Source organism: Crotalus tigris, unplaced genomic scaffold (genome assembly GCF_016545835.1).
Source record: "Crotalus tigris isolate CLP2741 ecotype Arizona unplaced genomic scaffold, ASM1654583v1 scf7180000017550.10884619, whole genome shotgun sequence".
Classification (NCBI taxonomy): Eukaryota; Metazoa; Chordata; class Lepidosauria; order Squamata; family Viperidae; genus Crotalus; species Crotalus tigris.
In genome coordinates this window covers 2197520-2224229 of record NW_024096468.1, presented here as the reverse complement: position 1 = coordinate 2224229, position 26710 = coordinate 2197520, and the positions used below count along the sequence as shown (strand labels likewise).

Here is a 26710-nt window from a genome sequence, read left to right as displayed (position 1 = left end):
ATACTCTTCTGACTCTCATCCAGATCCTAAACACCCAGGTCTCTATATATTTTCAGTGAAACAGAAATATTCAGTTTAGCTTAGTCAATTATAGAGTATTTCATTGTAATTTTAATCTATGGTTTCCTAGGAGATTTTTCCAATGATTACATTTTTGACATTAAGAAAAATATTCCTTTTCTCCATAGTTTCTAAACATTGTAAACTAGTTCCTTTTGTCAGTACAAGTAATACAAATACATTTTTCAAGATATCTTTTGATGACTGGACCATAGTAAAAATATCTACCTGTTACTAAGAATAAATAGGGCAATATTCACTGGAGCTCTTAATCAATAGTGTTATTGATACAAGACAAATAACAAACAAACCTATAGATTGCCACTGTAAGCTCTGTTATGAAAAAATATATAACTGTTTTGAATTGCAAATCTTATCTCAGTATTACTAAGAACCTTGTATGAAAGTCCAGGCCATGCCTACTTATTGACAAAAATAAGCAACTGATGAAGTGGACTAATTCATGAAAGCTCACATGATAATAAATCTCTTAGTTTTTACTGTCTCAATATATTTTCTTTTTGCTGTAAAAGCCTAATATGACTATTTTTGGACATCATTAACAATAGAAGTTCTAGATCTATTTCCAGTTTGCATAAACTCTTGAAAAAAACCTAAACTGATTTTCTACTAAACTGTAAGAGACATTTAAAGACTTCTGCATCTAGTAATCTTGCTTCTGGAAATAGCACTGTATTAGCACTTCCAAGAAACTTCATTTAATTTCAATATATGAAGCCTTTATGCAATGGTGGGATTCAAATATGTGACCAACTAGTTCTCTGTATGGATGCTGCTTCCAGAAGTCCGTTCTGGGCCTGGGCAACAAAAAATTAACTACCGGTTCTGCTGAACTGGTGCGAACTAGCTGAATCCCACCACTGCCTTTATGATTAAAAAAACACCTTGTTTCTGGGCTTACTTGTACTGCTGTGGTGAAAGCCGGGGGCTATTGCTGCCATTGCTGTTGACTTGTTCTACAGTGCTGCTCACATCATCATGGCCTATGTGCAGCATGCCACTAGTGGAGCTTGTGTTGATCATGGTGGGACTATTCAGAAGAGGAAAGTTGCTCTCAGCCAGAGCTGCCTAAACATAAACAGCAACTGGTATAATTCACAAATTCTTAAAGAAATCAGATATGACATGTTTAGAAAACAACCCCAGATATTTATTTACTTAGAAAATGGTTAATATTTTGCCTTATACTAACAGTAGCTTTATTTTCCAGAAAAAAATCAAAGGTTTAGACTAATAAACATTTATTACTTTATTAAGAATATTTATTTTCTACCTTTTATTTCAATAATATTAGTTAGGATGGCTTACAAGGAATAGGATGGCTTACAAGGAAAAATAATTCAACCTAGATAACTAAAAGACATTTGAAAGTCCCATCAGTTTCACCTCTATGGTTTTATTCCTTTACGATTTTATCCATTTAAAAATATTAAGACAAAAACCTTGGTCTGTTTGAAGCAGATGTCAGAAATATAAGCTTTCTAGGTGTGCTGATAAGCTTTTGGTCATTGGCTAAGATGATCAGAAGCTTAATTTAATGAGATTCATTAAATAGCTATATGTCACTCGTTCCCTAACAGAAAATATGCCTAAAACATCTACAAAGCTAGTCCATGTTGGGATCCAATGCTATCTTTTATTCCAGTCTGTTATTCCCCATCGGAGGAGAAGGATAGTAGAGGGATCAATCCACTGACCAAAGCTCAAAGCATTCAGCTCCAAGAGAGACTATCTATTCTCTCATTTCCTGTCACCGATTTCTTCTCACCTTGCTAAAAGTTAGAACTTATACTGTGAAGCAAAAACAAGCAAACACTGCAATGTAACTGAAACAACAAGAAGGTGGATATTGGAGTCCCAGGGGTGGTGAAGTGGTGTGGGCTATAGTGATCTGGTTCCTCTGATTATCTTGAGGAAAAAAACCACACTGAATATTCTGGAATATAAACTAAATGAAATAATGACTTCAATGATCATTGAAAGAGTTTTGAAGATTTTCTACAATGTAGTAGTACAAGATTCCAATAGAGCAGCAGTTTAACCAACCCAATATTCCCCTAACAAAGATGGCTTGCTGTAATAGAAACAAGTGTACTTCTCCACCTATAAAGACTTACCTGGTAGCTGGCATTAAGTGCTCCATAACTAAGGCCAGAAATCATGTTTTTCACTAAAGTTGGACTCCTGTAAACAAAAGATGCAGTTTTTAACATTCCTATTCAAAAACAAGAGTAAGATAGCAGAGATGTCTTGGAAAGAACACATTGTTTATCTCCGTTATTGTTTAGTCCTTCCCAATTCCCATAATTTACAACTCTCATAATACAAAACCAGCATGTTTAGGAGTATTGGGATATTGCTTGCCTAGCCTTATAATGCAGCTATTTACTCTCAATATATATTAAGTCCTGCTACAGTGTGTCTTGTTTTATTTTACACGTTGCCAGACTATTCAGGAAGAACTCCTGAAAAGAGAGGGGGAAAAATAGGTGAAGGTAATTTCTCCCTACTCCTTGCAACATAGCCATTATCATTATGGGAACAATTCTGGGTATTTTTTATTACTTTTTTAAAAATACTATTCATCCTGTTTTATGGTTGATGTTTCTCAGCTACTTGTAACACTTAAGGATGTTTCATACTATTGTGTATACAACCATGGTGGTAGAAGGCAAATAAGAGTTACGTAGGCGTGCAGTCTTACACAGAATAATATTAGCATGTTTAGAGTAAAACTGAGCTCTTGTAGAAATTATAGCATACTGGACAAAATGCCAAACCTGGCTGACATTTACCATTAGCAGGGAATTTTGTATGTGGTAAAACTGTGACTATGGCTGATAACCTTCTCTATTTTATTCTCCTCCCCTCCCCAAAACCCCATTGATTCTTGATTAATCAAAGCCATGATAGGCATTAGGCATTGGAGATCAGTATCTGTGAATCCATCTGTTGTTGACCATGGCATATAGGAAATTGAAAGACTGTTGAAATGCAGAATGTTTTTCCATTTACAAATGTACACAAACATACATATGAAATATAGTGAATGGTAGTGGTGTAAATTGGTGTAGATTTAGCTGTTAGCTGTGATATAAAAATAGTAATATAATAATTAAGCAGAAAGCTACAATTGGAAAACAAATGTTACTTTGTTTCTAAATCTTAGATATTTGGCTTAATATTTTTTAATTATTAAAGATTTTAAAAGTGATTTAACTATAAAATTAAAATATTTCTCTTTTATCTATATTATTTACATTGCCTCAGTTTTTATTGTATAAATAAACCTCTAAACATAGCTAATGGCAAAACAAAAAATGGCTTAGCGTTATTTAACAACATTTTGTCCACAATAAGGTACAGCACTACCGGACTGCTACCAGTGGTTCCCTCTTATTTATGGAATACCATTAGCCCCTTTCAGTTACTGTTTGCTATCTGACCTTTGTATCTGTTCATTCTGCCGAAATGCTTCAGTGTATTTTTACCACTGCTTCTACCTGCTGAGGTGACGTTTGCAGCACAATTCTACATATCCAAGAAGAATTCTTTTGATCATGCAAATTTCCAGAGATTAATAGTATGGCTATAGCAATAACACTGGTATCAATGCATATTGCATATACCAGATACTTTCTCTTTTCTCATTTCCACCTGGTCTTCTTTTGACTGTTCTTTATTGATAGTTGTGTAAAGTATCTTTATGACATTCCCAAGGGAACATTTAGTGACAAGGGTCTGATGCTGATAGGGAAAATTTACATTGCACACACCTATATGCACATGGAGTGTGAAAGTGAACACACAGCCAAATGATTATAAAATCATTCAGTAGTGTGCTGTGGTTCTTCACTCAAATAAGCCGACATGTCAACAGAAGCATTAGTTATTAAAGCAAAAGTTAAAATATGGTTCTAAAAACCTAAATGTATAATGAAGTCCCTCAAGAATGCAATAATCCAACAAGCCTCTCAGTCACCTCTTTTCCCTGGATCATTTGGTGGGTATTATATTGGGGTTAAATACTCATTTCAAAAATATACTACTAGCTTATGCTATGTACTATTAGCTTATAATATATCAGTGATGGCCATAAGCCTAGATATTTTTAAAAGCATTCATGGAAGCTATGAATGACTAATAGTTATGACAGATATATATCGGTATGAAAGCCAATGCTCCTATTCCAGAGCTCCCGTGCACTTCCCATCTCCATGTAGTCTGGACTTTGCATACGCCCAACTATTCTCATATCTCAGCAGATGGCATCATTAGCTTACCTTGTCTGTGTTCAGAAACTAAGCAGGGTAATATATAAATCTGAGATCACCAGAAAATAACACGAGTATAGGCCAGTTTCAATATTAATATTATAGAAAACCACTTAGGTTTTGTGTGTTATGTTTATTTAGTCACTAAGTCAGGGGTCTTCAAACTTGGCCCTTTTATGACTTGTGGACTTCAACTCCCAGAATTCCTCAGCCAATCTGGCTGAGGAATTCTGGGAGATGAAGTCCACGAGTCATAAAAGGGCTAAGTTTGAAGACGCCTGCACTAAGTGTTATACTCAAGGCCACCTTTACTTTTTCAAAATTGTTCTCAGATTGAACCATAAAGCTACCTGACAAGCTATCAGACATACCCGGTCATCTTTGGTGGCCTTCTCTTTTGGTACTCATGTTCATCTACTGTCCACACTGCTCCCTTGACATTTTCCACTCGCACAAAGCACTTATGCAGGCTCAGGTTGTGGCGTACAGCATTCTACAAGCAGAGTAGAGAGAAAAACAGAATATTATCAAAGTAGACGAAGATCTCCCATTTAACAGTTCCTCTCCAATAAAATTTTCCAATTAATTTTTGTGTTAACCAAACATAGCCTCCTACAGAGCTGTCACCAGCAAAATGATATCTATATTCTAAACAACTCTATATAACAGTGTTCTAAGGAAGGATTGGTTTCACTTTATCACATGCTGAAATCAACATATAGTAATTATTGTAGCAGACAGGTTTTTGTTGAATTATCTCAATTCAATTGTCCTATAATATTGCTCATTTATACCCCTTGATCTGTATGAAATCTTTGCTACTAAACATTAACAGTCCCAGTTAACACGTGTCATAACACAGACATACTCATGGACTATCCTGAAGAAATTCAACAGTTATGAGATCTGAGCTGCATGAAATAGAATGTCAGCAACAGGAAAAAAATATGATCACGAGTTACAAGAGACATCACTGCAATGAGATCAAGTGCCCACAGCCGCTTGAAAAAGACAATTACTTAGAGATACAAAAGGAAAGGATTACTGTATGACAATTTCAGTCTAGTTTTCCTGAAAGTCAATGGACCTCATGAAATGGGCAACCACTCTTTCTTAAACTCTAAAACATCTAGTAATAAACCTTCCACACAACAACCATGTGTTGCAATCTAATTTTTACGGAATTTTTTTATTATTGCTATTGTTTTTCTTTCCTTACCAATCAACAATATTCACAAACCACCCTACCTATTTGTTTACTACTGGCTAAATTAGGGGAAGAGGGGGGAGAGGAAAAGTAAGCTCAGATATTGCAATGAATTTCTATTGTCATCTTCTTTCTGAAACCCCAAGTTCTCCCTCCTTTTTCACAGCACATCCCTCCTCTTTATTCTCCCATCTTTACATTTCTAAATGTAAAAATAAAGAAAATGCACGTACACAGGCAGTGTTGCCCTGAGAGCTACTAGCTCCTTACCCCCCCCTTTCCGCCGCTCCCTGCCATTTGCTACTGCCCCTATTTCATTACCAATTTTAATTTGCCTCTAATTAAATCCTGTGTATTTTTCCGACTCACTTGCTAATCCATGAGGGAGGCAGGAGGCTGGAGTGGAATCTCTCCGAGCTATAATTACAAAGGGCCTAATCACGTTGGGGCTCTGCCTTTGAATAAATTTCCTTGCATTAAGGTTCTCAGATTCTCTGCCTTGCAAATGAGAATGACCCCAATTTCAGGATGTTGGCCTCAGAGGATTTTTTTTTTTTTATTTCGAGCCCTGATTCGTGATGAGAGACTAATTCGTTACGCTAAAACATTAACAGCAATTTAAAAGGTCGAATGGGGGCCGTATAAACAAAAGAGCTGGCCAAGACAACAAGGCAAAAGCGAGAGATGGGAAACAATCCCCCCACCTTAGAGATGTTACAGTTCTTGGAAACTCAATGAATTAGACTTTTCCTCCAATTTTGGATACTGTTTATTTTTCAAGGTCTTCTCCCCACTTAGTTATCCAATTGTAATTATGCAGTTGTTCCTCCTCAATGCCTCTATTCCCCAAATTTAGAAAGGAAGGCCTTCTTTTTTATTTTTTGTTATAAAGGGCATTTTTGTCATAAATGTTTGTAACCACATTAGGTTTGATATTGCTGACACATCACTTGACTAGTGAAAGAATTTAGCAGTAGAAAAAAAAAACTTCCTTCTTGGGGCTGAAAAAGACCACACCAATTGACAGAAACGGTAAGAGTGAGTTCTCATACTGGCATGCCTATTACAATTTAAAAAAAAAAGATATTTATATGAGATTATAGAAATAAAGTAGACAAAGGCTAACCGTAGAGTAAGAGTATGATGTATTTTTTTAATTCATCCATATATCAAAGAAAATCAGAAATCATTCCTTTTTTTGTTTTCTTATCGTTTTTCCTTTTGCATTTCTAGCTTCTTTCTTTTTTTTCTCTTTCTTAAACCTTTTTTCTTGTCTGTTTATTTTTTAAATTTTCCATTTATAAAAATCAATAAAATTATTTTTAAAAAAGAAAGTTAAAAAGCTTGCATCTGACTTTGCTTTGCTACTCCTTGGCAGCTAAAGAATTTGTCAATAGCCTTCAATCATTACTGAAGCCTTCTAGATCAGGGGTGCTCAACCTTGGCAACTTTAAGACTTGTAGACTTCAACTCCCAGAATTCCTCAGCTGGCTGAGGAATTCTGGGAGTTGAAGTCCACAAGTCTTAAAGTTGCCAAGGTTGAGGACCCCTGTTCTATATTGTGGGGACTCCGTGCTCCTTGGGCCAGCTGTGCAGAACTTTGCAATAGCTTCAGGGAATCTGCATGATATCATTGGTTTGAAAATAGTAAAATAAGTTGCAACCTAATAAAATGCTTTCCCTAATTGCTTTGCTGATGTTAATTCAGAAACCCAGACAGTATTTTTTCTCCTGCATGTTTTTCAATGACATTTAAACTTTTCACTTTCTGTGGCATTGATGGTAGCGTGAGGTTCAGATAAATGCTAAATACTGTTTGGTAGATTATCTGTAACCAGAATAGCCTCACCGAAGATTACCTGTAATAGATATTTTACAAATAGAGGACATGGTGCATGTGTATGTAAGAAAGCAAGAAGTGAGTTGAAGAGGGCAGGAAAAGAATTAAAATTATAAAACTTAACAATTCCATTTCAGATAAGAATCGAATCTATATCTCTACATAATCCCAACACTGAAATCAAAGATATGTTAGCCTCTTTCTATAAAAATGCTGTTGCCTTATTCGATATCTGGTTGGAACACATATTTGGAAAACAAATGATGCATTTTTTTTCTTATGGCTCACAAGAATGATAATGCATTTGGAAATATACCATTCATGTTTTCTTCTCAAGATAGGGTTGTGATTTTCTTGTAGGGACAGTATCCTGTGCACATTTGTTTTCTAATTAGACAACTAACCAGATGCTATGATTTAAAAGTGAGTCTTGCTCTTCTGGTAATCAGAGGTCCAGTTCCAAACCAAGATTTGATTTAGCATCAGTGTGCTATTTTATTGCTTTGGCCCATATCCTGTAAACAGAGGTGTGACGTTATCTTATTTTGTATACCTAGTAAGAAATGTAATAGTAACATAATGACTGTGATTTATTATTGATCCCCTTTCATTCTATACTATCCTCACATCTTTCTGGAATTTTTTTACAAGAATGTTAGTTCAAATTTATAAGCATAATTTTGTACCACAATTCCAGCCTGATAGCTGACACAACTTGGCTGCTGAAGGATCCTCAACATTTTAGCATTTTGGAACTTACCATCTTTTATTCTTCTTTATCTTCCCACCAGTGGGTGGTAGCATGGTTCTGTCAAGCACATCCTGCTTTTTTTTTTTTTGCCTCAATTCTGTGACTCTCTGCTCTAGGGAGGCCTTCTTGCCTGATTTTATGCAGCTTTTGTATTTTTACAGAATATTTGTCTAATATCAGCCTTGGCTGCTCTGTTTGTTTCTTATCTTTGCCTTTTCTAATGATGTTTGCTTTATGCCTCTGGCCCAGCCGGTCTCTCCAGCTCAAATCCCAGCCATTTAGTATCTCCCTCAGTTCCTTACCATGTGTGCTGCTGTTGTCATATCATTGAAAGCCTCCTCACACCTGTCTCTTTATAGGCACTGGCCACTTTACCTTTTGGCACCTGTTTACTTTGCATTTTGCTCAGCTTCTACTAAAAGAATATTTCAAAGTGCTCTAGAAGGATATCTAAATGTTATTATCATTAAAATATTGAAACACTTTCTTTGTACCACACAAAATATATACAGTATTTGCAGAAAAAAAACACATGTCCTGGTGTTAAAATCTCTGTTCTACCGATAATCCCTTTGGAAAAAAAAGACACTTTGCTTTAATTCTTCCAATGAAAAAGAAAAGCATATCTAGAACTTCCTCTGATAACTAAACAGCCATGTTGGAAGAAAACCCGCAAAAATAATTTAAAAGAAGTTTTTCACAGACAGGGACTTTAAAGTATCATTCTTCAATTTGCAGTAACATTTTTTTCTAATATAGACAGGATGGCTTATATGTGTGTATCAATAGAGAACACATAGATGGACAACTTTTTCTCCTCACCACTTCCTGCAAAGGTATAAACACAAACATTTGGATGTCCAGTTTCTAGCCTCACCTCACTAGTTCTAAAAGGAAGTCTGTCTGACATTTTTCCAGGACTCTCTTCTCACCCCATTTTCTCCACTTGCAACATGCACAGTATATAATTTGTTTAGTAGTGTGCTTGTACTTGTACTTTTGAACCAAACCATTAGAGGGAGTCAATGATTGGTCAATGATTAGACCAGTTTGTTTCAACTTTCAGTTTCATAGACACCTATTCTGATTAACGATGTGGTTTTTGCTTCAAAGTAAAGAAAGAAAATAATAGTGTTATCTAACCACATCTTGACTCAGATCTGTCCCTATCATAAAAAATAAATATTAAAACACTGTAGGTGGTATGGGTCTTCCTCTAATCTCAGGTCCTGTACTAGAAGACTGGGAGTTTGAAAATTGTGCGCATTACGGATCCCCAGCCTGTGGACCAGCGGCATGCCAGAAACTGGGCTGCGCAAACAAGCAAAGCCCCATCTGCGAGATGCAGGCAGCATGCAAAACCGCGCCCCCCTCCAGTCCGTGGAAAAACCTCTCTCCATGGAACTAGTCGGTAGTGCCCAACAGGTTGAGGGCCGCTGCCACAGTTGTGCCTAACACTGTACTCTTCTGGTCAGAAGAGTCTGGAATCTGTTGGAGCCATTTAGAAGTCACAGCCCTGAGTGTTCCTATCATTTTGAGACCACTTTGGCCTTATTTTTCCACATCCTCTCTAATTCTTTCTTCAGGCCTAGTACTTCTCCAGATTCTCATACTTTCTGAGGCAGTCACTTGACACCACTACATCTATCACCAATGCTGTTTTCACACCACAACCCCATGAGTATGTGTGTGTGTGCCAACCCTCCCCCAACAATAACCTATGCACAGGGATTCACTTTTAAAAAATTATTTACCTGAGATGCAAATAATAAATGTGAATATTCATCATTCCAAAAATGAGGAAAATAGTCTGGACAGGGAATAAAATGAATGTATTACAGTTTTTTATATTCCTTGTTGGGGAGAGGAGAGATTCTTTAAGAAAAACTAGTTTTAAAAAGTTAGGAAATGGCAGGGTAGGATAATGGAACTTAATGGCAGTTCCCGTTCCTTGACATCATCATCTGTCTTCCAAACAAAGGGATAACATGTCACTATCAAATCAACTAACTTGGAAGGAAGATGCAAAGCTATACCAAACTTTCCTCATAAAATGCAGCACAGTTCATTGTCAGGTGGGATTCAAATTAATTAATATAGAATCATCTATTTCCTCATTAGTAACAAAATAATTTGTAATCTTGGTGGCAAGTTCAGCGATTGATTTGCACTTTAAGCATCAATGAACAGTTAGCAGTAAGAACACATAAAACTAATTATGAATAGTTAGCAGCCATTATAAAACAAAAATAGATATACCGAAGAAATGAAAACTCTGAACAATGGAAAATACACCAAGCAAAAAGACTAAGCATTTCATCAGAAATAGTTGATAGCCCATTGTGAGTCAGATATTGAAACACAAAAAATACATTAATTCATTTATGCTAAAATTAACAAGTTGAGGCTTTCCTCTTCAAACATTCCCGAAAAGGGCACCAATACCTACCAACTCAAAACAGGCCAAAGATACGATCCACTCTAAATCAAGCAATAGGAGAGCAATATAGAATGCACACCTCCTTTTTCATCTGAATGTGAAGGTGTCTTTTTAAATGGCAATCCAGAAAATGCTCAGATTGTGCTGCGTATCATCCAAGTGATAGACAATGAGGCAAACTGTTCAGGATTGGGGCACAGAAAGCCTTAAATGAGACAAGAAACATGAGCAGCCACTTTGGAGCTTCTCTCTCCTTTCAGTAAGGAAAGGAAACTGTAGAAAAGGCAATTGAGATCCCTTTTTGCAACTCAAAATTACAGAGACCCACTTCCATATTGTTATTAACTCGGAGGACTGCTTCGCCATATTATCCACAGGCAATTGCTTTTTCATCCCTTTTGATGTTTATTTCTCAACAATACATCAGCCAGCTGCACATTTCATCCCACTACCCAACAGCATTCCACTTGCCTACTTACTCTAGATTATTCTAATTCATGAGTTTTTATTCCCTTCATCCACCACTCCAGCAGCTCTTTTTAAAGTCTGAATCTCTATTACTAGCCTTGCTTCTAATTTTCATATCAAGGACCTTGCCCTTTTCTTTTTGCATCTCTACAATACTCTCTACTCATAGGTTACATATGGTCGCCAGCCTTCATTTTTGGGGCCTCGTAATTAGGTTGCATCGGCAAATTTCACAATAAAATTTTCAGTGGCATAAACTTTACTAGTTTTGTGATTAAAATGAAGATGAAAGCAGATGCTATAATCACTGTGACCCTTAAGAACCCACCAAAAATTTTTTCATGCTTTTAAAAAAATATTCATTTTCTATAACCTAAATCCTAAGTCATATGTATTACAATATAAAGTCCAGATAGGTCAATCAGGATGGCACAGTAACTCTACACCTTTCCTTTCAATCTTGACAGTTTGTCTGACAACTGAAGCACCAGTATCTTTTTTTGTAGGTTATGGATAAAAGAAAAAAAGATTAATTTATTCATTAAAGGATCTAAGATATATACAGTATACATTTGGAGAACAATATTATTATTTCTATATTCTATATTATGTACACTGATGTTATTATATGTCTGCAAGTAAACAACCAAGCTGAGAGAATATTAAGAACTCCACAGTTCAACCTTGAGCTACATACATCCTCTTCTATCTGAATGTCTATACTTATCTAATATAGGAATAGACAAAGGTTCCTCAAAGGTTCTGACCCACAATTCCCAACATTACTTAAAACTGGCTAAGCTACTGGGAACTGTTGTTAAGCATCAACATGAGTTCCTTAAGTTCCCTGCCCCTGGATAAGCCTTTTTCATAAATTAATAATTCAAACAGATTCAGTATGCAACAAGATTGTTCTTTGAATTCACTTGTCAAGAATTCTGTTACTGCAATCTTTAATTCACACAACAACAACTTCAGTCATGGAAAGGTCCATGTAGTTAGGCTGCTAAACATTGAGACTTCCCTAAAACATTAAAGTCTGTAGGTCAATGTTCAAAGGCTGCCCTGTAGTAGATGATGATGATGATGATGATGATGATGATAATGATAATAATAATCATAACAAGAAGAAGAAGAAGAAGTTGTTGGAAGGGACCTTGGAGGTCATCTAGTTCAACCCCCTACTCAGGCAAGAAACCCTATACCAATTCAGACAAATGGCTGTCCAGTCTCTTCTTAAAAACTTCCAGTGTTGGAGCATACACAGCTTCTGGAGGCAGGTTGTTTCACTGATTAATTGTTCTAACTGTCAGAAAATTTCTCCTTAGTTCTAGGTTGCTTCTCTCTTTGGTTAGTTTCCATCCATTGCTTCTTGTCCTGCCTTCAGGTGCTTTGGAGAATTGCTTGATTCCCTCTTCTTTGTGGCAGCCCCTGAGATATTGGGACACTGCTATCATGTCACTCCTTGTCCTTCTCTTCATTAAACTAGACATACCCAATTCCAGCAACCGTTCCTTATATATTTTAGCCTCCAGTCTCCTGATCATCTTTATTGCTCTTCTCTGTACTTTTTCTAGAGTCTCAACATCTTTTTTACATTGTGGTGACCAAAACTGGATGCAGTATTCCAAGTGTGGCCTTACCAAGACATTGTAAAGTGGTATTAACACTTCACGTGATCTTGATTCTATCCCTCTGTTAATGCAGCCTAGCACTGTGTCGGCTTTTTGGGCAGCTGCAGCACACTGCTGGCTCATATTTAAGTGATTGTCCACTAGGACTCCAAGATTCCTCTCACAGTTGCTATTATTGAGCAAGGTACCATCTATACTATATCTGTGCATTTGGTTTTTCTTGCCTAAATGTAGAACCTTACTTTTTTCACCACTGAATTTCATTTTGTTAGATAGCATCTAATGTTCAAGTCTGTCAAGATCATTCTGTATATAAATGTATATAAATGTATTATATACATTTATGTATATAAATCTCTATGTATATAAATGTATATGTAAATGTAAATGTATATAAATCTCTTGTATAGATATTTGGTTGGGATGACAAGGAAAGTTGGGTAGTACTGAAGTGAATGATGGGATCAAGTAGATTCTTTTTCATCCAATTCATTCATGAAGGAGGATATATTGGACATAAGACATCTTACAGACCTGTATAAGAGAGAAGAAACCCCACAATATTCCCAGGGCATCTTGCTTATTTTTGGCTTTTTACCTTGGGCTGATTTACCTCAAAAGCTAAATGTCTATGGAAAAGCACCTTTGGGACGTCAAAAGCTAGTTTAAAGTTCAGATAAACTGTAAGGTATAGTAAATAATATTTCCTATATAGTTATTAAATAATATTGCAAGTAGGTAAAACAGAGGCTGAAGTTCCCATTTTTTAAATCAACATCACTTGGAACAACAATTGTTCTGTCATTCCTATAATAATTTGCAAGGATTTCATTCTACAGAATGGATTTTAAATTTGTTTTAATACCATACATATACATAGCATAAAAAATAAATGGCAATAACACCAGAAATATTACAACACTATTGCATCTGCCTATGTAGCATATAGTAGAAATGTCAGTACACATACTTTTAATTCCTGTTAACAGATACTATAAGCAAAACATAAAACCACAAGGCTATAAACAGTTGATACCATTGCTAAAGTCATCACATGCTGCTTGTGAATTTCACAGCAGTTGTATTCCCTGAAGCACTTTCATATCTGGTGTTTTCAGAACATGATTATAGCATAACATAAGCTATTACAGCTGAAATTTGTTGTATTGTAAATAATTACATAGTAGGAAAAATTCTTTCTTTGGCAAGTGAATTGACTAGGTGTCAGGTAATAATTGTTTTCTAGACTCCAACAACCAAGATTATATAATTCTTGAACAAGTAGAAATGAAAATTCTTTAAGGCCTCTATATTATATTTGAATAGGTTAAACATCTAACACAGGGGTCCCCAACCTTGGCAACTTTAAGACCTGTGGACTTCAACTCCCAGAATTCCCCAGCCAGCATGGCTGCCTGGGGGATTCTGGGAGTTGAAGTCCACAGGTCTTAAAGTTGCCGAGATTGAGGACCCCTGATTTAACACCATCTATGGGTAAAGCGTTGTGATGTGGTCAGTCCCAATATTAGAGCTTTCAGCAATTTGTTATATGAGCCCAATATTGTACAATGTTTACATTAACCAAAGCAAGGGTTCCTTTTCTCAAATAAAGAAAAAGGAAGAGAAAGTATAGATGCAGATGACTAGCAAAATCCAGGACTTTCATATATAATTAAATAATCAGAAGTCTTTCTACCGGGACAGGCCTGCACAAACTAAAGCCAGTCAGCCAATTGCGATAGTAACTGCAATTCCTTTCTCTGACACACGATAAATTCCTTTATTTTTTCCCCACCCCAAATCAGAGACATACAATGGAATGGACAGCAGTATTTTCCCAACTTTCTACAGACAGAAAATTTGTAGTTTTCCTACATGTTTTCAGTATATGGTTTGTATTCTTAAGATGTCAAGTAGCAAAATAATTTGACATGCTTTAAAAATGTAAATGTGTGTCAGAAATATTAATGTGTCTAGAGGTAAGCTGAGCTCTACATTCCAATGACATATGAGGTTTAATAAAGTTTAAAAAACTCTCAAGCCAAGCTGGACTTTGATTACATGTATAGATATAACTGTGCAGCTTTTTTGGCTACATCATTGAAGTGATTTGCTACTGCTTAACTCTGAGATGGTTTTGAACTTCTCAGCCTGGTTTAGAGCCCTGGTGTTTTTCCTGGTGGTCTACTATTTGATTCCCACCTTTCTTAGTTTCTCTGCCCAGATGATATCAGTGGGTTGCTGCTCATCTGAAAACCCAAGTTAGTTACTAAAGGCCTTTACTGAACTGATGTGAAAGTGAATGCTTTACCTGTATTCACTGAGGTGGAGAGGGACAAAGAGATACTGTATATGGGGACTGAAGAAATATGGGTCACAGACAGGTACATTGTTGTGAAGGAAACAAGAAAAATGAACTACAGATTGAACTGCCCAGAGGCACTTCAATCTATATGTGTTTCAGATCCCACATCTGTATCTGAGATCCATGTTTAATGCATGATTTGGGTGGGTGTTATAGGATATATAGAGAAAAATGAGCTAGTGAACTTGAAGGCACAGTTCAAACAATGTAGCTGAATAAAGATACATGAAAATAATGGATGACTTGAATAGAGGAACTTGCCATGCTTTTGATTTGGTATCTTCATGTCACCAAAAATGGGAGGAAATAGGATTGAAAAGGCGAAAGACTGTCCTTTTATATGAAATTTGAATATCTTTGTTTTACAGCAGAATGGGACAATTTGCTACAGTGCCAAATGAACACAGCCAATTCGTCATGGCCAACTTGCCATGGGACAACTCACCATGGACATTCAACAATTCAATTTAATTATTTAAAATAATTTAAAAATTATTTTATTTTTTATCATTCATATTTCATTTTGTCCTTCCTTTTGCATCCTTTATTTAATGATTCTATTCCACCATTTCTTTGATATTAGTATAACTCTAGTCCTGCAGTGAGTTGGCCCTGGCAAGTTGTCCTGTGGCGGGTTGGCCGTGGCGAGTTGCCATAGACCCATTTTACAAGTAATTTACAGCCAGCAATTTTAGTGACCAAAGTTATAATGGCACTGAAAAAAAGTGACTTATGACTGCTTTTCCCAAGACCACATCAGCATCCCCACAGTCATGTGATCACAACTCAGATACTTGGCAACTGGCATGTATTTATGATGGTTACAGGCTGTCAGAATCACCTTTTGCAACCTTCTGACAAACAAAGTAAATAGGGAAGCCAGATTCACTTAACAGCTCTGCTACTAATTTAACAACTGCACTGATTCACTTAACAACTGTGGCAACAAAGGTCATTAAATGGGGCAAAAGTCACTTAACAACAATCTCATTTAGCAACAGAAATATTGGGCTCAATTGTGGTTGCATGTTGAGGACTATCTGTATAGAAAATCTATTACAGTTATTATGTAACTTGGCTAAAACATGTTCCACACAGCCATTTGAATATCATGTGTGCTCCTGGAATAAAATGACTCAAAATTCACATCAAAGATAGAAACAAAAACCAACAATAAGGGAATGCTGATATTATTATGTTTATGTTTAGAAGTTTAAGTAAAGATTTTGTGTTAGTTGAAGTCCTATTATTTGGCATTTCATGTTTAATCTTAAAAATAATCATGCATCAATCTTAGAATCACGTATACAGTAGGTTGGGGTTGTTGTTTTTTTTCATGGGAAGGAAAGAAGGTAGGAAATGATTTCTTCCTTTCTTTTCTTGAAACCTTACAATTCATCTTCTGAAAAAACAAACTGTTCACAAACATTCCACACCATAACCAAAAAGAATGCTCAAGTAGCAAGTTCGAGCAGCAATTTTTAACTAGTACAATCAAAATTGTTTTTCCCAGGGAAGCAAGAAGTATCTTAAGAATTGGTTATATTCCACCTGCTCTCTGAAATCTCATAACTGAGTTACTTCACAGATGAACCTAGAGAGTGATCCTCTCAAAGCATGGGTTGGACTCCAGGGCAGCTGCCTTCTCCAACCAACTTCACTGGCAAGTTCAGACTTCCTTGATCCCTCTTGGATTGATCCAAATCAACTCACTTCCCACAACAGCCTAATGCCATGACCTCCTTTTCATTCTCAGAGTAATTTGCTGCTCTCAGACTTGTGTTTGCTTAACAAGCAGCAAGTTCTGCTTGCCCGTTATCAAAGTCTGACGGCTACACAATAACTCTGGCTTCCCGTCTAAGGGAGTGATTGTATCGGCCCGAGTGTGACACTGGCAGAATTATGTCATGTCTGGAGGATGGAATCTTATCGGGGCTTTGTCTGAAAGGCAAAAGATGCCCAGCTGCAGGAACATGACACCCCTCCTCTGCTCTGGAGACAGCCCACTGCTTTTCTTTTTCTCCCACCCCCATTTTTACATGCCAAGGAGAAATAGTCTCTTCTATTTCCAGATATCACTGAAGCAAGGAAGGGCAAATAGATTCAGAGACAGAGGTTATTAACAGGTCAAGATACAAATTAAAAATGGAAATTGAGTACTATTTCACATGAAGAAAAAGACACACAAACACACACACACACATTTCATATTTCAAGGATATGTGTTTTTTCTAAAATATTAACCAGAAAAAATAAATCTGAAAAGAGGGTATTTTGGATTTTATAATATAAACAAGCCTTGTCATCTAATAGTTTTAAACTGTTAGTTTTCTAGACACAAGATACAATTGGCTGGAATTAGGGGAAACACACACACACACACACACACACACACACAACCTACTTGGTCCATTTAGTTTACTATTCCCTATAATCTACAATGATGGACCACAGTTGTTTTATGTGAATTCTTGTTCTCTATGATTGAACTATGGACATCTTCCATTGCTCTCCACGTAAAATTTTCAGATTCTGCCTTTGTTCTGATAATTTTTTAATTCCCATGAGGTAATTAAAAAAGTGAAATAGAGACATGCACAAACATGATTATGGCCAGACTTAAACCCTCAACTGTCCTCAAAGATTTATGATGATACAAGTAACAGTAACTTCCTCTTTTTTATTTTACAATTGGAGGAATAGATATACCAAGTGATAAGATCTTAATTAGAACCTCAAGAGTTTATTCAGGATAAAAGACTGGATACTGGAAACTATTATAAGACTAACTTGCATTGTAAAGCTTAACTTCTCTACCAGGACTGAAAACGAAGTTTGAGTTGAGTATTGTATGTTTTTCTCTTGTGAACACACACACACACACACACACACACACACACACACACATTAGGATGCCATTTGTATTATGGCAAGTACTCCTTGTAATCTGGGAAACTAACCTAAATGATAGCTAGGTTGACTGAAACATCTATTTGCCACATGCAGTGAGATACCAACCCCCAGGTTATCATTAACCTTATTTTCTATTTCAGCATCTTGAACTTCCCTTCTGCTTTTTTTGTACTGAAGCTACATGCATGCAGCTGCAGACCTATTTCTGCAGGCTTATAATGGAACAGACTGGTCACATGCTGTTGTCACCAACCCACATATCCTTATCCCCACCTCAGCAGCTAAAATACATTGTTCTGAGGGATGGAATCTAATTCTCTAATCTTGTTTAATCATCCATGCACTTTGACACATTTTATGTTAAATTATCTGTTTATTGTGCTGAGGAACTATACATTCTCATCAAGAGAAACTATAGCCCACAGCTCAAAAAGAAAGCCATAGGGGCAAAGGAATATCTCGTGCTCAAGAAGGTGGAATTCATCAGTCCCGACAGACTCAGAACCACTTCATCATAACTGGAAGCAACATAATAATGGATACAAAATGACTCACGATATCTATTTTCTCCACTTTGGGTAATGGCTAAAGAAGAGATCACCTTACTCGTGGAAGATATGGAATACCCATACATTTCATTGAAGGAGCGATAAGAATTTTGTCTTCCACACATATTATAGTGGAAGCAAAAAAAGAAAAGAAAAAGATTCACAAGTCACTCAAATATCATTTTACTTATTTCATTGGGTCATGTCAAGTTACTTCAAACACCCAAGTGCATTATATAGCACAATATATTCTTATTATCTCCCTCTTTACCTTTACATATTAAGATCTTCAATGCAGATTTTGTGGAACATGGAATGAAATAAGGAAACTCAACCATGCTGCTACTGAATCACAGAGTGACTGTATTGACATGCAATTGTATATAACCTCTGTAAAATTCTTAAAATCATGTCCACATTCAGAATACAAATAAAATACAACCCAGTTCAGCCATAAACATATACTGCTTTTCTAAGAATTTTGAATTCAATCCTATATGTCTTCTACATTTAGAACATGTACACACATGCACAGACACATACATACAACCAACACGCAATTCCATTCTGTGGTTAACAACATTAGACAGAGCACAGAAATGATGTCAGAAATATAAGGCAAAGAAATTAAAGTGGGAAAACAAAGATATTCAATTAAATTTAATTTACACTAACATCATCACTATTTATTTATTAAATTTATATGCCGCTGATCTCACTATCCAAAGGAACTCTGGACTGCTCACTATACTTCTCCATAATCTTTCTGCAGACCTTTCTTATCTTCATCATGGCCGTCCCGTGCTTCACATATTGCTTTTTCTTCAATTGTAACTTGTAACCTCTCCTTTACAAGTTAAAGTTGAGGAATTCATCAGTGTCATCCAGCAACTTCTAAATCTTTTCACTTTTCCTTCATTATTTATATTGCAATGTACTTCTCATTCATTCATTACATATGATCAAATCAAAATCTTTTTTACATACTGGTCACTTTTGTACTTATATCCATACATTTCTTATTAATTCCTACTTATTGTTTCTTCATACACTTCATAAATAAATATATTCTCATTGCGTTAGACTCCTGTGTATTACATAACATGTTTAGCTCTTAATATCATAAAATACAATCAATACAAGTAGGTAGAAACACACTTACCTATAGCCATTTTTCATTTCTTTCTATAAACATAATTTTTCATTACACACTACATACTACCCACTACATTTATACAATTAGTATTTCTTAATTTTTTCTGACTTCATTCATTTCTCTATATTTATTAATCATTCTATTAATAGAATTCCATGTTTCTTTAAAAAGTGATATTGTTGTGAAGAATATTATATATCCCAAAGCTATATTTAAATCTTAGGTTAAATTTTACCTTCCATGTAGCTGTATTTCTCCTAAAGTAGGCAAACATCCGTGTGAACCAATTGTAGATTTCATTCAATGTTAGCTGCCTGTCAGGCGTCTCAAGGATAGCCTACATTTAGACATGAGAAAAAGTCATTCTCAGATATAAGACTCAGCATTTCTCATCATCATTCCTGGGTGAACTACTATTAACAATATCAAAAGGGACTGACATTATGGTATGGTTACAAAACTTTCAACCACTTGTTAAAAATGCTGAACTTAGGACAAGTGCATACATATTTATTTTGCTTCACTTAATGATTAGAAAATGAAGTGAGAATTAGTGTGAGCAAAGTAGCCATATAGATTCTATATTATCAGGTTTTCCTATGGAATGATGTTACCCAGAAACCACAGGTTTTTAGTAAATTGAATTTATGACTCAGTGAGCTATATGACAAAGCATTGAGTGTTACATACATATTTGTGAATCAATCAGTTGACATTCAAAAATGTAGAAGTATCTAGAAATGACATACTGTAACATCAATACTTAACATTATTTATTCCAAGACACAGCAGTAGAAGCCAGTAAAGGTAGGTATTATGGACACAATAATGTATCACCATGCAGCTGAGTAGCAAAAGAAAATGTAAAGAACATACTCCAAGGTCTTTTTAATTATGTTGTATTTGTATGTTCAGAGAAATTCAATATTTGCTAATATTAGATTATTATTAATTCCAGGATCTGATATACAAATTTTCCAAGTAAAATTAGTTCTTTCAATATTTTATTTAAAAAAGTAACCAGACCATCCAACCTATCCATTTATTTTCTTTGTCTGAATGTAGAATACCATTTTGTAGGCTTAATGATTCTAAAGTATTTCTTATTTTTTTAAAAATAAGTATTTCTTATTTTTTTAATTTAATTGTTAGTTAAATTAAACATTACTTTTAATTTTAATTTCAGTTTATATGGCTACCTCTCACATAAGCCAGTAGGTCTAATAAGGTCATCCATCTCACATAAAAAAGTAGATCTAATCTATGTAGATCAGAAGTAGCAGTGCTCAGGGAATACAAGTTTTAGATAGTTCCATTTAGCAGAAGATTCCCTTATGCAAATATAACAATATTCTGTTCTACATACAATACTGAAGGCTTAAGTGCTGAGAACAAGATTTGTTAAATAATAAGTACAAAATTGCTAATTATTATTCCCAAAGTACAAAAATGGAGATTAAGCAAGGCAGGTACAGTAATCATGTCTCCAAACTGAGAACTGTACTATACAAAGACAGATTGTCAATAGGCACTCAAACATTCTTCAAAAACTGGTCATGATTCTTATGCCTTTGTTTCTAATTATGTAGCAAAAGAAGAAAACTTCCCTAAAATGGTTCCTTCTTTCTTCTTTTCATTTTTATTATGTTTCCCAGAATTTAGCAAAGTCAACTGAGAAAAGATAACATGATGGCTTTCAAGTTTATAACTCAGATGAGAAAATGCTTCAGGCACTTGGCACAATCAGTTTTGGGTGGTGGTATAGTTAAAAATGGAACACAATCAAAATTTGCAGGATTGTGAATATGATGGAGACGGTAAATTTGTATCAGCTTTTAACTCAGCAAGGTTGGGATGTCATTTGATCTAACCAAATATTTCTACACATGTCACTACCTGCACCAAGGGGAAAAATATTTTGGGGAGCTGGTAAGTGAGAATATTTGTTTAAACTTTCAAAGCATCTCTTGGAAAAGTTGATCAAATCAGAGATATCCCAAAGTGGTTAATCTGAAAGACCTGAAAATAAGAAGAATAGGTTCCCAGGAAATGATCTAATTCAGACTTTTTGCATAGTCTTTAAAAGACTAATGCTAAGAAGGACATAATAGGAGTAATGATCTTAGCTTGTCCTTCTGAACATATTTTAAATGCAAAATAAAGAGTTTATAAAAGCATTTAGTTGGCCCGAAGGAAATAGGGCTATAAGGTCAGAGCCACAGGAAAACATTGTAAGCTACCAAGCTTGTTTCTATTCACTGTAAAATGGACATGCCAACACTATACAGTATTATCAGGGAGCAACAGTAGCCATCTTCTCAGGGAATTTAGCTTTTTTAAAAAAAAATAGTTATATTAACTTTTTTATGTAAAAGTAACATAAAAATAAAAAAAATAATAGAAAATTAAGTTAAGAAAAGGAATAGAATAGAAGGCAGAATAGAGAAAGAAATGAGAATTGAACTTTATAGAAGTTTGCAGTTCATACAGGACATTATGACCCAAAGAAAATGGTATCTGCTCTGCCAGAAAATTAAGATTGGAAGGAGAAATCAGTAGTCACGAACCACTAATATGAATATATAGGAACTCTACAGTCTTACATAAATGAAGCAGGTGATTATACTGAATCTAAAAATCAGAAACATTTGATACAAATGAATCTACAGTAAACATTGACCTCTTCCTTGTGTATAAAGGGACAATATATACAAATATTAAATGCTTGAGTATGATTAGTTAAATTAAATTAACCTACTAATTAGCATTAATAAAAATATTTCAACAAAATTTATCAGAAAACAGCATTAATCAATAAATGTTATTTTAAAGGGAGAGTTTTGTTACTCAGTGCAACGTTAGCAACTCTGAAAGAAATAATAATAATAACAATAATAATAATAAAACATCCTGCGACAATATTTGTAATACCATCAAACATCCACATCTGCCTATCCTAGGTCCTGGGTAAGGACTCAAAAGGTAGACAAAATGCCAAATCCAGTCTGAACATCTGGCTGACTGTGCGATGATCGATAATAATAATAATAATAATAGTAGTAGTAATAAAGTTGGAAGGGATCTTGGAGGTCATCGAGTCCAACCCCCTGCTCAGGCAGGAACCCTACACCATTTCAGACAAATGGCTGTCCAGTCTCTTCTTAAAAACTTCCAGTGTTGGAGCATTCACGCTTCTGGAGGCAGGTTGTTCCATTGGTTAATTGTTCTAACTGTCAGGAAGTTTCTCCTTAGTTCTAGGTTGCTTCTCTCCTTGATTAGTTTCCATCCGTTGCTTCTTGTCCTGCCTTCAGGTGCTTTGGAAAATAGCTTGATTCCCTCTTCTTTATGGCAGCCCCTGAGATATTGGAATACTGCTATCATGTCCCCCCTTGTCCTTCTCTTCGTTAAACTAGACATACCCAATTCCAGCAACCGTTCCTTATATGTTTTAGCCTCCAGTCCCCTAATCATCTTTGTTGCTCTTCTCTGTACTCTTTCTAGAGTCTCAACATCTTTTTTACATCGTGGTGACCAAAACTGGATGCAGTATTCCAAGTGTGGCCTTACCAAGGCATTGTAAAGTGGTATTAATACTTCACATGATCTTGATTCTATCCCTCTGTTAATGCAGCCAGCACCGTGTTGGCTTTTTTGGCAGCTGCAGCACACTGCTGGCTCATATTTAAGTGATTGTCCACTAGGACTCCGAGATCCCTCTCACAGTTACTACTATTGAGCAAGGTACCCCCTATACTATACCTGTACATTTGTTTTTTCTTGCCTAAATGTAGAACCTTACTTTTTTCACCACTGAATTTCATTTTGTTAGATAGTGCCCAGTGTTCAAGTCTGTCCAGGTCTTCCTGTGTCTTAAGCCTGTCTTCTGGAGTGTTGGCTATTCCTGCCAGCTTGGTGTCATCCGCAAATTTGATGAGTTCCCCATCTATCCCCTCATCCAAATCATTGATGAAGACGTTGAAGAGCACTGGGCCTAGAACAGAGCCCTGGGGCACCCCACTACATACTTCCCTCCATGTAGATGCAGTTCCATTGAGGACCACACGCTGAGTACGGCTGGTCAGCCAGCTACGAATCCATCTGGTGGTGATGCTGTCTAACCCACATTTTTCTATCTTATCGAGTAGTAGGTTGTGATCTACTTTATCAAATGCCTTACTGAAGTCCAAGTAAATTATATCCACAGCATTCTTCTGATCCACTAATTTTGTCACTTGGTCAAAGAATGCAATTAGATTTGTCTGGCATGATCTATTTTTGACAAACCTATGTTGGCTTTTAGTAATGACTTTGTTTGCCTCTAGGTGTTCGCTGATTCATTGTTTATCTTTTCCAGAATCTTCCCAGGTATTGAGGTCAGGCTGATAGGTCTGTAATTTCCCGGATCCATTTTTTTTCCTTTTTTGAAGATTGGAACTACATCAGCTCTTTTCCAGTCCTCTGGTAGTTCCCCAGTGCTCCAAGATCTTTGAAAAATATAGTTCAGTGGTTCTGAGATCACATCTGCCAGTTCCTTGAGAACCTTGGGGTGTAATCCATCTGGTCCTGGTGATTTGAACTTGTCTAGGCTGGACAGGCGCTCACTTTTCTTGCCTATCTTAACTTGTGTTTCTATACTGTTTTTCATTGCACTATTTTTGATAGGTTGGTCTGTTTTTTCTCTTGGTGCAAAAAACGAGTTAAATATTTCTGCTTTCTCCCTATTGCTAGTCACCTTCTTACCACTTTCACCCACTAATGGACCAATCATTTCCTTCACTTTTTTCTTGTTTTTTACATGTTGAAAGAAGCTTTTTTTGTTATTTTTGACTTTGGTCGCAAGCCTTAGTTCATTTTGAACCAAAATAACTTTAACATTACATTGCCGTATGTCTATAAATTCAGGAAGACACTGAAGGGCAGATTTTTACTAATAAGAATTGAGCATATTACTGTCATTTTTTTTTCAAGTTCCTTCTTTACCCTTATTCAGGGAGCTATTAACCTGACTATATAAAGCAGTGCATTAAGAAGCACTAAGGTCAGAACTGCCAAGAGCTGTATGATCCGAGCAGGATACAACTATAATTATAAATAAATTAAAGAGCAATAAAAACTAGAGATACAGCCCTTATGCTTTTGTCTCTAGGTCTCTTCACACAAAATAGACAAAAGAAAAAATATGTATCTGATTCATTTACCAGCAGTACTAGAATGCTTAGTGAAAGGCACAAACAAAGGCTTAAGATCACAGGTAATTCTGCTCTCAAAATGTAAATCAGTAGTCAAATCTGCAGCTTAGCCATACTGCATTCCCCAGAGTTAGGACAGAAGGCAAAAACTTAAGAGTATGTTACTGGCCTATTAGAAACACTTGCCACAATTAACAATTGAGTACAATTAACAAGTGTGAGCACTTCCTAAGAAGGATTGCTGCTTTTTCCAGATAGCAATGTATTTATGTACATTCTTACAAAATAAAGAGGTTTTTACCTGTCGGATAAGTGAGGCATATGTGAAGGGAGGGCGGACATCTGCATTTTTGTAAAATTCATGATTCTGTGCAAGTTCTAGACAGAAGAAAACAAGTTATAAAGACATTTCAAATGATCAATTTCAGCACAATATCTGATGTAACTGAAACTTCTCCCCAACTATCTCACCTGAGGAAATTGGTGTGCAGAACTTCTCTGAGTTTCTCCTGCGAATAGGCCCTACATTGTGTAAAGTGGAGGAGCTGATAACAGAAGGACCCTGTCGCAATGGAGTAATGGGTGCAGTTGCAGAGGTGGGGGGATGAGGTAATCCATCAGGAAAGGTATCAGAAGTGCTTTTGGACATTGTAGCGCTGGAAACCAGATTCAGCTACTCAAGGAGGATTAAAAGAAGACCATGATTAGAACTAGTCCAGAAGTGGGTAAACAATATTTGTTAAGAAAAAGCAGGTGGTGATCATAATTTATCAATAGAGATTACACCAGTGAAAGTAAATATATGCCAATGAGGCCTCATTCATTGACAACTGGTTGAGACAGATTTCAAGATATTAGAACCACTGTATTTCAAGTATATTGGACCAAGTCATGATAAATTGATTCTTGAAACTCTTACCAACTTTAGTTATAACAAAGTATGTTGGTTGGTATAGGAAAAAAATATTACCACCTAAAACAAGATACTCCCAATTTTAAAACAACAACAACAAATCCCTAGTATTAGTTTTGGTATATTTTAAGAAGAATAATTTTCAGTGATGATTACCCAACTCTATCACCTCAAAGTTCAGCATTATTAAATCTGTATCACAACTAGTGCTAAAGTTAAGGAATCAGGCTTGCAAAAGTTTAAATTGCTCTCTGCAGAGAAGAACAATGGTGTGATGTACTATTATATATTGAGAACAGTATACCCAAATTCCTTACTATTGTAAACTGATTTAAATTTTCATTATCAACATTGAATCACACACTGCAGTAATGAACCAATCATCCAACTGGACAAGGATCTGGATCTTATTTTAATATTAGAAATATCACAACTTAGGAAAGTTGTTTTAAAGAGTAGGAAAAAAAGCAGATACAGCTCTTGTTTCTTATAGGTGGGAATATAGATAGGAAAAATGGCTGGAGGGCACATTAGTGAATGTACAGAACTGAATCCAAGGAAGTGGATTGGGATCTTTCAAGCATGATATCAGTTGCTGTAGGTTGGATCATTGGTCTTCTAACTTATTTGAGCAAACAAGGTGGGAATAGGAACTGGATCTGAAAGATAATAATGTTTTTTTGAAAAAGAGGCTTGTGCTAACAATCTTGAAGGAGGAATTATATTACCCACCTCTAGAGACAGACAAATCTGTGACTCTAAAATGGTCACAAATCTGTGACATTCATGTGTAGCTAGGGCTACACATTAACAATCATTAGCAGATATAGTGAGAAGGGTCTTGGTCACTTGAAACTAGTCTGATCATTTTTCTGGGGATCAGGTCTTGACATAGTTGCACATGCTTCATTCATATTCTTACTGGACATGT

At 35.8% G+C, this 26710-nt stretch overlaps 1 protein-coding gene across 10 annotated transcripts in view; it reads right to left on the bottom strand.

Moving 5' to 3' along the window:
- The window catches only part of FOXP4 (forkhead box P4), a 175681-nt gene that overhangs the window by 9672 nt on the left and 139299 nt on the right, over positions 1 to 26710 (bottom strand). For all 10 annotated transcript variants that reach the window (XM_039339780.1, XM_039339814.1, XM_039339789.1 and 7 more), the window contains 6 exons: positions 25338 to 25539; positions 25168 to 25244; positions 19913 to 20014; positions 4727 to 4848; positions 2199 to 2265; positions 983 to 1149 (listed from right to left, as the gene is read on the bottom strand). In XM_039339780.1, the coding sequence (XP_039195714.1) occupies positions 983 to 1149; positions 2199 to 2265; positions 4727 to 4848; positions 19913 to 20014; positions 25168 to 25244; positions 25338 to 25539 (737 nt within the window). The remainder of the gene's footprint in view (positions 1 to 982; positions 1150 to 2198; positions 2266 to 4726; positions 4849 to 19912; positions 20015 to 25167; positions 25245 to 25337; positions 25540 to 26710) is intronic.